The following is a 14,622-nucleotide window of genomic DNA, read 5'->3' as shown; positions in this document are numbered from 1 at the left end:
TTATTAGGTCTCGCTTGGCGTTAGCAGCGCGCATGCGCTGCTCTTGCCTTGCGAGGGCCTTTTGGAATCAATACGAATTCCAAAGAATGCACGCAGACGGACAGAAGATGTGCACGCGCTGCGTGGGATTACATGTGACATCTCTATACATGGCGCGCTTTCGGTTGTTTTGCTAATTGCTATTATACTTGCTATCCCCTTGTCGCCAGCTCTCTTGTGGTGTCATTGCTCGATACTGACCTAACAAGCATTGAAAATGCAATAGGTCTCTCCTTCAATTAAGTCAAAGCCATTTGCTTTGCTAATTGCTATACAATACCATTAGCAAAGCAAATGGCTTTAACTTAATCAAAGGCTACCATCATTTTAACTGACTTTAGTGTGTTATTTTACCCTAGCCTTAATATAGGACGGTCCTGCATATGCCTGCTTCTCTTCTGTCTTGTAATCTTGCTGTCTTTTAGTGAGAGCTGTCACGGAGTAGAACAGTACATTTATATTATAAGTGCTTAAATTTGGCTGACCTGACTTTGCCTTGCTTGCTAATTTGGAGTGCTTACTGTTGGCTTTGACATGTCTCATGTCATCTTGCTTTCTGACTTTGCCTTGCTTCTGCGTGCATAGAATTAGGAGTTCTTACTATTGGCTTTGACATGGCCTCATGTCTGACTTTGCCTTGCTCCTGCCTACACAGCAGTGCTTGCGATTCATAGTCTTTCTGCTCCTCACTTGTTTTTCGCACCTCACTGACCAGACTGAACTGGGTATTATCTGTGGAATGTACAACTCTGTTTCAGAGTCAAAATACAGAGACTTGGCCAGCCATTGTCTTGGCCTTGACGCAGACTGGTACAGCCTGCTCGTTTTTTTCCAATGAGAAAGGGGCAGGGTTTTCTAGAAACTTCACCTCACGTTGAATAATGATATTGAAGCAGGAAGCTTTCGTAGTTCAGGTGAAAGTTCACCACAGAATAGACGTATTGCTGTGGAATGGTGACAGAACTGGAGTCCTGACTGACACTCCTACCTGGGTTGTTGAAAGGGCTTCCCCAGCTAAAGAGTGGGCAAGAATGTTGCAGAATCAGTCAGTGAGGTGTTCCTAACCTCTCTCTCTCTCTCTCTCGCCCTCTCTCTCTCGTTTATATTTTCTACTCTTTGCCTTCTGTATATATTGCATTCTATTTCAATTGTTCATTTAATTATTCATTTGACATTGGAGAATCTGCATTTACTTTTTTTGAACAGTGCATTAATTAACAGTTTTCTTGGAGTCTGCCATAATTGATATATTCAGTCTGTCTTTTTAAAATGTTGCATTAATAAACTTGTGTGTGTTATTTGACAAGCACAAGAATTAGTTTTTCTTGCCTTGTCTAAAGGGAGTGCGGTGTCCTTTCCTCGTCTTTAGGAAGTGCTGTTCAATGTGTATTTTTAAAGGTGCAGTGGTATATTTGCCTCCCTGAAAGGGAGTGCATGGGTTGGGTGTGTCCTTTTAGTGAAAAGCAGATTCATTACAAACGACAAAGCCATATTCGGAAGCACTTTGTACGTCATAATGGAATCAGATGCAGATGGGGCTGCGGATTCAGATGTGGAACGATCGTTACAGGAGGCAGGTGGTCTCAGACAGAACGGCAACTACATATCACCTGTCTGAAATTCCTGGCGGGGTAGTTTGCAATCAAGAGGTTATTGCCCTTAGAAATCTCACAGTTGTATTCTCCTACGGATGGACAAGGTCTTTACGGTGCGATACGTCACCATATTGGGGGGAACCCGATTCCAACACCTAGGGGAGATTGCCAAGGATTTTACCATTTTTGTCTCCAATGCAAAATCTCACTGATAGTGAAGTACATCCAGGGAAATGCAAACGTGGCAGCAGATTGGAACTCATGGTTTCTGAGGGACTTGAGCGATTGGAGGTTACACCCCAGAGTTTTCCGTCAGCTAAACCACCAAGGGGGCCTGTGTGTAGGAGATATTTTTGCCTCCCATATGAACTTGCAGCTTCGGATAGTAGTCATTTACTGGCCTGAACCCCTTTCAGTGAGCTTGGATGCTTTACTCCAGAACTGCCTGCGGAGCATCCTTTATGCTTTTTCCCCATTCATGATTTAGAGGGTCATTTACAGATGAGCCACCAAGGGGCCAGTTCTTGTAACACCCTGTTTGAGAGCTCAGCACCGATTTCCTTTATTGTTTGAAATGTCCCGTCAGTCTTGGATAATGTTTCCAACCTTTCCGGACCTTCTCACTGCCCTCATGGGGTTCCCTCATGCTCTAATTAGCTCAGGCCAATTAGGGTTTATGGTTTCAGGAGATACTGGCACTGGCCAATTTCAGGAGACACTAGCAAATGGAGGGTCTTTCGAAGCAATCTTCCTTCTATCTCAAAGAATCTTGGCCTCCCATTACCCACAAACAATATGCTTCCGCATGGAAAAGATGAGTTTGTTGGTGCAACGAGTAGCGTATGGATCCCAGGGGCACAGAATTGCATCTCATCATCAATTTCCTATCATATTTAGCAGATCAATGATTGGCTTATAGGTCAGTCACTAATTTTCGTTCTGCCATTTCAGCAGGCCATCTTCATGGGGATCGAAAGCCATTGGGCGAACACCCTGTGGTTTGTAAGTTATTGCGGGATATCCATTTGTTCCAGCCTCCCAAACCAAAATATTCAGTTCATTAGGATGTAGATGTGGTACTTAAGTTCCTTAGATGTTGGCTGGCCAATGAGGATCTTTACTGGAAACAGTTGTTTGCCTAACTCACAATACTGTTGTGCCTTATTTGATGCAGACGTGTTGTGGACGTGCCTGCCGTGGACTTAACAGGTAGAGGTTTTTTTTCACCTTCTGGAGTGGTTTTTAGCATTCCAGTCTTAGTAAGACACACTCATTTTAAGTCAATTATCTGGCTTTTCCAGAAAAGCAGAAACTTTATGTAATACGTTGGTTAAAGGACTTTTGAGGATTGCACCAGGGAATTGAGTCAAACTAAAGACGGAGACAGACTTATTGCTTTGCAGAAACCTTTTAGACCAGACAAGTCAGCCACTCTGGCCCGATGGGTTAAATGGTTGTCGTCTGAGGCAGATATAGACACTTCCCTGTTTGGTGTACATTCCGTGAGAGGCGCCATGGCCACCAAGTCTTTCTCGTTGGGATCCCACCTAGAGAACATTTTGGTGGCTGCCGATTGGCCCTCGGATTCTAGTTTAAGGTTTTCCATCATAAGTCAATTGTTGATGTTGCCTCTGTTGTTGTGGGTCAGCTTTGAACAGGCATAATCTGAAGCCTCCGGTCCGGACATAGAATAAAAAGATTTAAAGCTATCGCCTCGAAGAATTCTCAGTTCTATTAAGGAGGCACAGGTGAGGATTATCTCACTAGCATAAATTGCATTGTATTTCTGTATATTTGATTACATATGATTGAGGAGTTCAATTATGATGTTGTTTATAAGATGATGCCCACCCTTGTTGTTATAGAGCAAGGTTTGTGATATTATCGTCTTTTTTTCTACAGGCAAGGTTGATTACTACAAGCTCAGATGTAGTTTTGATTACATTTTCCAGTTTCGTCAAAAGGATTTGTAAGAAAGTGCCTCTTTTGCATGGTTAGTAACACTTTTTGCCTGGTTTTGATGTGGTTTCAAATGAAGTGCATAGGGTTCCTGTCAATCGGGCCCCCTGTGCCAGTACTTCTTCCATAAAAAACAAACTACCAATTGGTACTTCTACCCCATACAAGTCCCTGATAAATGGTACCCTGGGTACATAGGGCCTGGGAGCCGAAGAGGGTCCCCTTGGAACACCCTCATTGGGAGTCCCCCACTGCCCTTGCAGCTTGCATTCACCTGTGGAGGGAGAAAACAACAAAGTTGACATGGCACCCTGCCTAGGAGCCATGCCAGCTAACAGTGCCTGAAGGCATAGGTAAGTCACCCCTCTAGCTGACCTCACAGCCCTAAGGCAGGGTGCACTGTACCACAGGTTAGGGCATATCTGCACGAGCCAGGGAAGTCATAGAGAGTACATGGGCTGGGAACTCGACAACTCGAGTTCCACAGCACCATGATGGCTTCCTTAACACAAGGAATCAACACTGTTGCCAGTGTGGTATTTTTTGTACCATGTACTCAAAGTGCACCTAAGAGGTTTCCCCTGAAAACATACCAACTCTAGTGTGGTCTCTGGCTGGCTGCAGGCAGCCAGCCACCACCAGACAAGTTCCTGGACCCCTGGGTAGAGAGCCATAAACAATGCACCTCCTGGGCAGAGGTGTCATACATCCTCCCCCAGGACAAGCCAGTGCTCAAAGAGTGAAGCTTCAAAGATATACCGCCTTTGCAATGCGACCCCCAGCCTCTGCTGCTAGTAGCAGATGGAAGCCCCTGATTTACACTCCCACTTTGGGAGGTAAAAACAGCAGGAATAATTTAAAAAAAGAATAGGATGTGTGCCTTTATCTGCCAACCCCGCCCCCAAGACGGGGGAGGCGAGGTGAAGCACAACTTTCAGTCCCTGCCATCTTGCAGATGGGGAGTCCCTCCAATCAGGGCTAGGTCTATCACCCCTCCCACAGAAGGGTGGCATAATAGAGTGTGTAGTCACTGCAGGCAAGGTGCCCATTGGCCCTACCCGCTACTCCCCATAAACACCTCCTAAATTTAGTATTTAGGTGGCTCCCCCAGACCTAGGAACTAGATCTGCGTCGACCTAAGACGATGACCCTGCAGAGACAACTGAATACAACGACTGCCTAGGCCCCAGCCCTCCCGGCCTGTCTCCAGGTAATGCGAACCTGCAACCTGTCTTGCAACCAGCGACCTCTGAAACCCTCGAGAGGGCTGCTGCCTTCGAGAAAGACTTCACTCTCCTGTGGATAGCGGGTCTGTCCTGAAGAAACCTACATTAAGGATTCCGGATCCCGACGGAGCCGCGCCTCCTGCCCACGCTGCACCCTGTGCAGTGAAGTCTCCTCGGCAATCCTGAACTCGTGTCCAGCATTGGTTGACCTCTCCTGCCCTCCACGACTGTGCCTGCAGTGTGAATCCAGAGGCTCCCCCGGACTGCGACCGGCAAGAAGACTCAGATGTCTAAAGGCACACCTGCACCCAAAGCCCCTAGGCTTTGGTGAGCTGAACCAATGGTGCCCCTATGACCCACTACATCCCAACTTACCCCTGGGGTTGTTGGTCTTCCTCCTGTAACCTCCGGTTCCATGCCTGCAGCTGCTTTGCCGAAAGACGAATCCCTACTGAAAAGCATTGGTTGCTAGACATAAAATTTGCAACTGGCCGCCCTGTGCCGCTAGTAATGTATGTTTGGTGCTGCTTTGTGGCCTCCCCAATGTACTTGACCTAACCGCCAAAGCTTGGCCCCCTGCAACTGATTTCCTTACCTGCAAGCAGAGTGGCTCCATGCACTTCCTGTCTCCACTGAAAAGCTTTGGGTTAAACTCCGATTTTGACCTCTGCACCCGGCCACCCCTGTGAGGTCGCCCCTGTGACAGTTGCACAATGGGTGGTGCAGTTTTGGTACTTACCGAACCACTGGCCCTTGCTGACTTTTGGCTCTGAAGAATGCGATTGTAAGTTTAATACTTACTTGTTTAACCACAATATTGTTTTCCCCATAGGATAACCTTGGACTGTGTTGCAAAGTGTCCATTTTTTAAAGTGAAAAGTATCTGTGATTATAAACGTACTTATCTGATTATGAAGACCTTAGCCTTAAAATAAAATACAAAGTATATCATTTTTTAAAAATTCGTCTGGATCTCCAGCTTGATTCATGTGTCCCTTATTGATCACTGTTGTGCTATGAATGTCTTACACGCCTCTGTGTTTGGCCTAAGGCTGCTCGGCCACACTACCAATAATAGAGCACTTTGAGTTTTACATTGAGCCCTGAACACTTTTGGGGAACCCCTGGACTCTATGCACGGTATTAACACCTAGTGGAAATAACAGACAGAGCCAGCTTCTGACCTACGTCCCAGGAGACCATCAGTTGAATAATCTACAAGGCTAAGTGGTGATCAATTATGGACATTAGCAGAGTATTCCAGATCGTTGGCTGTTACAAACGTTATGGTTCAGTTATAGCTATGTGTCTGTGTTAGACCTGTCAGCCCTTTGGGTGGTCCCTCCTCATCATTATTTATTTTGTCCCACTTTTGCCTCAAACCCTGTTTGACTTTTTCCTTTTTGGGAACCACCAGACTTTTTAGTGTTGCTGCAGATTCAGGGAGCCATTTTAGCTACCCCTGAAACCTCTGTCTGAGGGCCTGGAGCACAAAATGGTGGCCACCTGTGACATCACCAGCATCCACTGGAACCTACCAGCACCTTCCAGAACATTCCAGAACCCTGTGACAGTTGGAGGCGGTTTAGAATGTTGGGAAGCTAAGAGGGAGAGTTGGCAGTTGGAGCTGGCAGTTGGCACCTGACTGGTGAGGAGTGAGCAGCACAAACTTGAAGGAGGAAGGAGTGAAGCAGCAGGGGTGGAAACTTGTGCCTGGAGTGGGGTCCATAAACCCACCCTTGATACTAGTCCCTACTGACGGAGCCCAGCCTAGAGCCCTGTGTGGGAAGAAGTCAGAAAAACCATCCTGAGGACCTGGACAGCAGGAACAGGCCTTAGAGACAGGAGAACAGCAAGATCCTGACCTGGAAGCTGGTTTCCCTGAAGTCCGACGTCGAGTAGCCTAAGACCTGGAGCCCGAGGTGGAGAAGCGGCGCTGACTGGAAAAGCAGACGTCGTTCCCGGAGCCGCCAGAGGTCGAGAGAGGGCGCCGCCAGAGGTCGTGAGGAATACCAGAGGTCGAGGAGGAAGTCACCCGAGGTCGAGTGAGCGGCGTCATCGGAGGAGTGAAGTCCGCCCTCCGGAGTCGTCGGAGACCGAGGTGAAGGGTAACGGAGGTCGGGAGTGAGGATCGCACTCCGGAGTCGCCGGAACCTGTGAGAATCGTGCCGGAGGTCGGGAGTGGAGGTCGCACTCCGGAGTCGCCGGAAACCTAAGGAGAGGAGCACCGGAGGTCGGGAGTGAGGATCGCACTCCGGAGCCGCCGGAAGTCGACATCGAGGCAAGGCCGGCCGACGTCATCGAATCCGAGGTCACCATCGGACCGGAGCCGCCCGAAGTCGACATCGAGTAAAGGCTGCCCGACGCCATCGAATCGGAGGTCGAGATCGAACCGAGGCCGCCGACATCGAGACCGGAGCCGCCTGCCGGCGTCGTCAAAGAACTGACATTGTGCTGAGGCCGCTGACATCGAGCTGGAACCGCCTCACGGCATCGACCCGACTCCAGCGGCGTCGGAGCATCAGAAAAAGGGCAGTAAGTGGAGTAGAGGGCGCCTAAGGCCCTGTGGAGACCTGAGAGACTGCTCTAAGGGGCTAGGGAGGTGCTGGAACCAACCTGACTGTGCCAGGGGTGAACTGGGACTAATCTAGAGAAGTTGTGTGGAGAGAGAGCCAGGTCTCTGGTATTTTCCCCCTTTATCTACCTCAGTTTAGGCCTCAGCCTTGACCAAGCCAGGGAGTAGACACCCTCAAGCCTCCCACCTCCCCACAAGCTGTGCCTGGGCCAAATCAGCCCTTAGGGAGTTCAAAAGTGATCTGAGTCCATGAGTGTCACTGTCAGCTTTTAAGTATTTATTAGGGGCACTGTATTTATTGTATTTAACCTATTTATTGTTCCACTGTATTTATTGGTCCACAGTATTTATTGATGCACAATATTTATTGGTTACAGTATTTATTGCCTCAGAATATTTAATTGCCTGTCTGTATTGCACTTTTATTTATGCCTTCAGTATTTATGATCACCCCTATTTATTGAATCATTAAGCCAGTATTTATTTGTCCTGCACTTTCTAAAAAGTTTGTATATTGTGATTGTTATTTATTTTCTCCAATCAGCAACTAAGAGAAAAAGCAGATAAAGAAAGTTATTTTTATAATTTTTACGGTGTAGAGTCGTTTTTGGAACGGATGCACGCATGGTTATTGTTTGGGTATGTTGTATGCTTAGCACGGAGCCTGATTCCTGACCACTCGAGCCAAGCTACCACAGTGTGTCCGGAAGACCACCACCACCCCTTCTAGTGTGGGAGTGGTTTTCCAACAGTCTGGCAAAGAAAGAGGAAGGACAATGGGGACAGTTGATCTTATAGGCCTTCCTTAGCCCGGATTGGTTGATGAAGTGATGATGTCATGGGAAATTAAGTTTTGTAGTTCACTTTAATGCTTACTGGAAGCTGATTAGCTGCTGTGTTTTTTGCAGTAGAGTAAGAGAAACATAATCCTTGCCACTGTGACCTCAATGGAACTGAAAATTCTTGGAGGAGATAGCTCTAAAATTATTTATTCCTGCCCATAGAGAAGGGACTGCAGGCCTAGATCGTCCAATTATCAATGAAATAGAAGAGTACTGCTACTGGTAAACTCCTACATAGAAGCAGGCTGCGTTTGATTCACTAAAGCTTTTTACATTGTATGTATTACCAACCTGCAGCTTTGCATAAATGGAAATTAAGTGTCGACTTATGTTGCGATCGCTGCCAAGACGAAGAAGCAGAAATCTACCACCTGCAATGGGAATGCTGTGAAATATACAAATTCTGGGAATAAGTGATAAGCACATTACAAAACAAACAATAACAAAAATCACGGACCTATCTATACAGTTGGCCGTGGTGGTTGCTCTATTGGGATGGGTAAAAACAATACCATGTGCCAATAAAAAGTATACTGCCATGGCTTTGCGACTTGCTAAGCATTTGGTTGCCCAGTAATGCCGATGAAGTTTCACCTCGACGCAGAAAGCCAGGTTCACGGAATTCACATATTGCAATGAACAACTAGACATATGCGAAGAACTCCAGCCAGAAGCTTCACGTCCGAAAGATTTATTGGCCCCATTCAGACAAGGGGATTAGAGTTATGTCATCAGTGTACATCAAACTGGACACTTACATTTTTTTGCCATTTTAAACAAATTAAAAACAATGAATCTTTAGGATTTCCCAAACACGCTTACACAATGTGCTTTAACACTGACTCTGATCTCACAATCAAGACGCACACTGTCAGGAAGGAGCAAGTAGCTTGGTATCAACTTGGTCGCCACTAGAAAATAAAGCTTTTCCCAACTCAGCCCTCCCTCAAGCCAGATTTAAACCAGTGTTCAAGCAGTTTAATAGCACACAGAGGCTTGTGCAAGTTGGAGAGGCTATGAAGCCAGGTAGAGAGGGGTCGATGAGCTTTTTACCATCAAGCAGGTGGGTCTGGAGCGCTACAGAGGTAGAGATGAAAATGCACGCTACCTCAGTAGAGGTCATTGAAGGAAAAGCCACTTCAATTAATGTCAAACTGGTCATGTTTCCATGACTCTGCACATGAACAAATGAGGAAAAGCAACAGATGGTAAAACTTAATTAGCTTAATTTGGCTAAACAAACCCGATATCAAAAACTGCTCTTCAAAGAGTGTACCTGTTGGAACACTGATAGAAAGGAAGATCGCTTGTGAGGAAAACGCAACTATGCACAAAGAGAATCAAAACTGGAAAAAAAAACAGAGATGAAACAGTATTTGTTCAACAAACATGTAGCTATTGTAGCTCTGTTGGCAAGCCGGCAGATGAGCGGAAATATTTTGCAATCCCCCCCAGATGTTTCTGTGGGGGGGCAGCGAACTGACATGGTAGCATAGGTGTACAGGACAGACATGTGAGGTTAACTGCGGCTCAGAAAGGTAAGCAACCCTCTGAACATGTTTGGTGCTCAATCACAGTAATTGCACTATGGGCAGGCAGCAAGTGCGGGCATTTTTTGTACTTGTGTTCCATTTGTTGGGCTGGAATTAAAGAGAGAAATTACTCACGCCAGGATGAGTGCAGAAAGCATGTCTAACACCGCCATGTGAATCGTAGGCAAGAGAAGCATCTTCAGGGGTCCATCCCCAAGCCAGCTCTGAACAAAAAAATAAATGTACTGTTAGCTTGGTCATCATGACTTTCATTTACCCACCTCAAAGCAGGCTGCTTTACCACAGTTTGATTGGAAAATAAAATGCACTACAAGACATCAGGAAGCTAAATGTATGCCCAAATCAGAAATTCAACTATACCTATTGTACCAGGCTGATATGCAACCATAAAGAAAAACTATCACACTGAAAGACCAGGGCTACAGCAAACATGTATAAGTTTTCACACTAAAAATTAGCAAAAGGATATTATGAAGGGTAGTCAGTCACATTTGTCTATCAGGAGTGAGTAAATGGATGCAAACTAATTTGTAGAGGTGATATTGCTCAGAATGGAATGGTAGTCCAATCAGCCAGAGGTGAGTGGTGTAACTATATTATGTACTGCAATGCACCAAAGGTGGTGGCAAATTCACAAACAGGTGTTCACTTTTGAGGGATCCCATCATCATTTCGTCTACTAACGATGAAGGCTACAAAGTCAAACAGACTGCTTTACTCCCCAACAACTTAGTGCATGAACCCACGCCAAAGCACGACAATCCATCGAGATTTTGTACATAAGAAATGGTACACTCACACAGCAAAAAGGAATTAGGGCTATGTAAAAACCACCTTTAACAAACCTTCTTGGCCAGAACTCACCCTGCTTAACTTGTGCTATTACGCAATTGAGGATCCATGTTACAGCAACAGATCTATATCCTTCCATCTATGCCCAGGTAAACAAAAAGAGAATTCATCATGGTCCCCAACACCTTATTAAGGAAATCTCAAATTGGGCAAAATGTAACACTTCCCAAGTCCAAGAAGTACACATCAATATTAGTTTATTTTTTTCCCTTCTTTTTACTTTTTCAGATTTAAAACACACACCATGACACATGTATAGCCATATACTACACAGTACACATACCCTTAGAGGCACACTATATGTAAAGAAAAGCTGGTATATACCAACTGTGAGAAGTTGGCCTGGTATATGATGCTCACTAGTTAAAGTGATCACCTTGTACCATGCCAAGCAACCCTTATGGTGTGGTTGTAAGTCAACCTTTTCGGACCAGCTGCCCTAGTGGTAGCGTAGGCTAAGCAGTCTTTGAGGCTAAACTCGTGAAGCGTGTTAAGCCAGCTGTTTTACCAAATGCAACCCCCTTTTATACCAATGAAAGGACACCACACAGATATATATTCAAAATATATATGTATTTATTTCTCAAAGTAACCCCTAGTCTCTTTATGAGCACAGGAGCACAAATCGTCAAACAAGATTATCACAGAATACACAGAAGTTGCACTTTATATGGATAGGCCCTGGTGGCCACTCGAACCATATACTAAAATAGTGGTATAAGTACCACGAACAGAAAAGGGAAAAGGCCTAGGGCCTCTAGAATCGCTGGGCCTACAAGGAGCTAACGTCAGTTAGTGACCAGGAGGTCCACGGGTGGCGTGTGCAGAGCAAATAGTCACACGCGTGCTCCCATAGGTTTCAATGGGTGCGTAAAAAGTACAAAGTTACTGCAAAAGGAATCTTCCGGATGACCTAGGAACTTAAGATTTGGAACACAGGCACTAGAGATGTAATACTACACTTGGGCACAGGTGTGCCAGCTTTACCTCACCCACAGGAAGCGGGTGCATAGGCCTCGAAGTGCGTCGGGTTTCTTCTATCTGTTCCGTGGGGCCTGTAGACAAAAGTGCTGCAGGCGGTCGGTCGGGAAGAGATGCAGTGGATCCAAGAGTGGATCGGAGATGTTGAAGACCTGTAAGCAGAGGGGACAGTGTTCACAGTCACTAGCCAGTGACCAGCGTGGCACCAGGTGGGTACCAGGCGATGTCGGGTGCAAACAGGTGATGAGGGGTAGCTTGTCTCCGCAGCCACGTGGTCCCTGAAGGTCGACGACGTCCAGGAGTCGGCTCACGAGCTGTCCCACGCAGGCTCTCGCTGTCGGCGGTGTCGGCGACTTGATCGAAGCAAACAAGCCTTGGCAAAAGCAATTGCAGGAGGATTCGGAAATCAGCTGTTGGTTCTGACCAGCAAGGTCAGAGGGATTGCTCCTTTGGAGGGGAGCAAGGGCCAGTCTGGAGCAACCAGACCAGCGGTGTTTGTCGTAGATTTCGTCGCCAAGATGGCCACTAGCCAGCGGGCCAGCAACCGGTTAGGCGCGTCGAGTGGCAAAATGCAGAAGGGCCCCACGCAGATCGTGGAGATGCTGGAGGGCTCACCTTTGGTGCAGATGCTGCTCGAGGGTTGGGCTTCTCAGGACCCAAAGCACAACTTGGAGGGAGCCTCGGTTGTTGCACTGGTCAGCTTGTCGTAGTCGTTCCAAGATGGCTGGCTCCACGTGTCTCGGTGCCTCCACGGGTCTCCTCTTTTCAGGGACTGTGGATCGGGCGGTGAGAGGTCTGGAGGTCCAGGTCTTGTCAGTCTCTGGGCTCGGGCTCCGGCGGGAGGCGGCGGCAAAGCAGACGTTGATTCGCTGGATGGTGCTTGCGTTAGCAAGGTGGTCACTCCCTGACCACAGGGGAGATTTTCTTCAGTCTTCTGTGCAGCAGAATGTCGAAGTTCCCGTCTTCTTCTTAGTTTCAAGTTGATTCCAGGATGTCTGAAGTCTTAGGACACAGCTCCTACCTTTATTCGGATTCTAGGGGCCGGACTACCTGCTAGGTCCCTCCCTATGGGTGGGACCAGGAAGGGGGGTGGTTACACCCCCAATCCTTTGTCCAGCTCGCCCCAGGCCCGGGACTGGTGTGCCCCAGGACCGGTTTGAACTGGCATATGCACCGAGGCTCCTTGTGAGCCACAGGCATGTCTGGTTTCTTTCAAGCCCTACCTGACCAATACACAAAATCCTGTCTGGGGTGGTGCACGCACCTCCCCTGGCAGGAAACCCTTTGTCCACACCTCCCAAGCTGGAAGGACTCCCAGCAGCAGGAGGGCAGACTTGTGTCTGTGGTGGCAGCATCCATTTTGTGGAGCTGAGGCTATGTCTGATTTTACCCGGGTTTCAGGTACTGTACATGTCGTGTCCCTCTAGAAGGGTGGAATGCTAACCCCGTCGCCAGAATTGGCGAGGGGTTAGTATTCCAATTCGTATGACACCTTACTCGACATGTTTTGATAAAGCCAAACCAAAGATAGCATTTAACCGCGAGGTTCATAATGCACTTAAGAGTATATGGTATGACGATATCTGGAAACAGTAGAAGGAAGTTGTTCCGACCACTGCAGACAGGCTCAGCTCATGCCAGAGCACCATCTCACATGGAACCAAGCACTCTGCCTTCAGGATTGTTAAGGCCTGCCATAGGAGTGACTTAGAGGTTACCAGGTGTCCCATTTAAGGTTAGGTATAGGTATACTACACCTAAGTAAGAGGTGATTACACCAACTTACCCCAGCTGAGTGATCAGCCAGTTGTGTCAGATTGTTAGGCCAAGCCTGGGGTGGCATAATACATGCTGCAGCCCTTGGCAGGCCTTGGGTACACCAATGCCCTGGGTACCTAGTGTACACTGGTACAGGGGCTGACAGGGTGATCCACTTCCAATTGGTTATGCACCTAGGGTGCATAGTTTTAATTTAGTAGAGAGAACAGCAGGCTGGGGGTCTGATTGGCAGGCCCACAGCCTCAATATGTCAAAAACCAGTGAAGCAAAAAGCAAAAATTTGGGGTGACCATAGGATAGCAGACCCTACTCTCCTACACCAACTTTTTGCCCATAACATTTCTTAACATTCAGAACACCGGGCGAAAGTATAACAAAAACCAAACTCCTTAACTACAAATAGCCCAATGGTCATGCTACCAAGTCGGAGGAAACCGCCCCAAACTACACCCTTACTGTTCATAAACCAAGAAAACACTTCCAACCTACTCCGGGGATAAAAGACACCTCTCAGATATTGCAGAACAGAGATTGCATAAGCCCATCTGCAGTGTTTTCACATTTTCATAATACCACAAGCTCATCGTCTCAAAGTCAATGAGAAGCACTGTTATATCAACCTTATAACCCTGTGCATTACTCACACTTACAGCCAAAGTCAAAGTCAAACTCACAAAGTCTTAATAAGCCACAGAACTCTCACAACTAATCCATGCACAAACAGCTCTCACCATCCTTTATACTGAGCATTCCCTTTCACAAGGTCACTGTCAACTGGATTTAAAAACGCCAGTCAACTAAAAGCAAAACAGCCAACTGGTTAACTAAAGAATCAAACTCATGACACCAAACATCTTGAGGACTACAAACAATACCAGAGTTATCCTGGGAAAGGTACTTTAGCTTCACCAAAATGAAAGCAGAAGTAAAAGTCAACCCTGTCTGTCTCCCACCTCAAATATATATATATTTTTTAAATGGCTTACAAACATAATCGCCAACAAAAGAAGCATTAGTCTATATTGTCACTATTTCACATAGCCCTAATACTAAACCTCTTTCCCAGGATAAATAACAAGCATATGGTAAGGTAACTGGTACACTTACCAACCTTATCTAACCTAAATCCTATATAATGCACTCTAGGTCACTTCAGGAATCAACGCTGATAGATTAGCAGATTGCCTCGAACATTATTTTGCAAAACTTAAAATACTATAC

At 46.6% G+C, this 14,622-nt stretch overlaps 1 protein-coding gene across 1 annotated transcript in view; it reads right to left on the bottom strand.

Moving 5' to 3' along the window:
* PELP1 (proline, glutamate and leucine rich protein 1) overlaps positions 1-14,622 on the bottom strand; it is a 400,761-nt gene that overhangs the window by 284,999 nt on the left and 101,140 nt on the right. The window contains exon 10 of the mRNA XM_085639349.1: positions 9,904-9,992. Coding sequence (XP_085495475.1) covers positions 9,904-9,992 — 89 coding nt within the window. The remainder of the gene's footprint in view (positions 1-9,903; positions 9,993-14,622) is intronic.

This window comes from Triturus cristatus, chromosome 12 (genome assembly GCF_964204655.1).
Source record: "Triturus cristatus chromosome 12, aTriCri1.1, whole genome shotgun sequence".
Taxonomy (NCBI): domain Eukaryota; kingdom Metazoa; phylum Chordata; class Amphibia; order Caudata; family Salamandridae; genus Triturus; species Triturus cristatus.
Note: the sequence above shows the minus strand (reverse complement) of the source record. Positions and strands in the feature narration are given on the sequence as shown.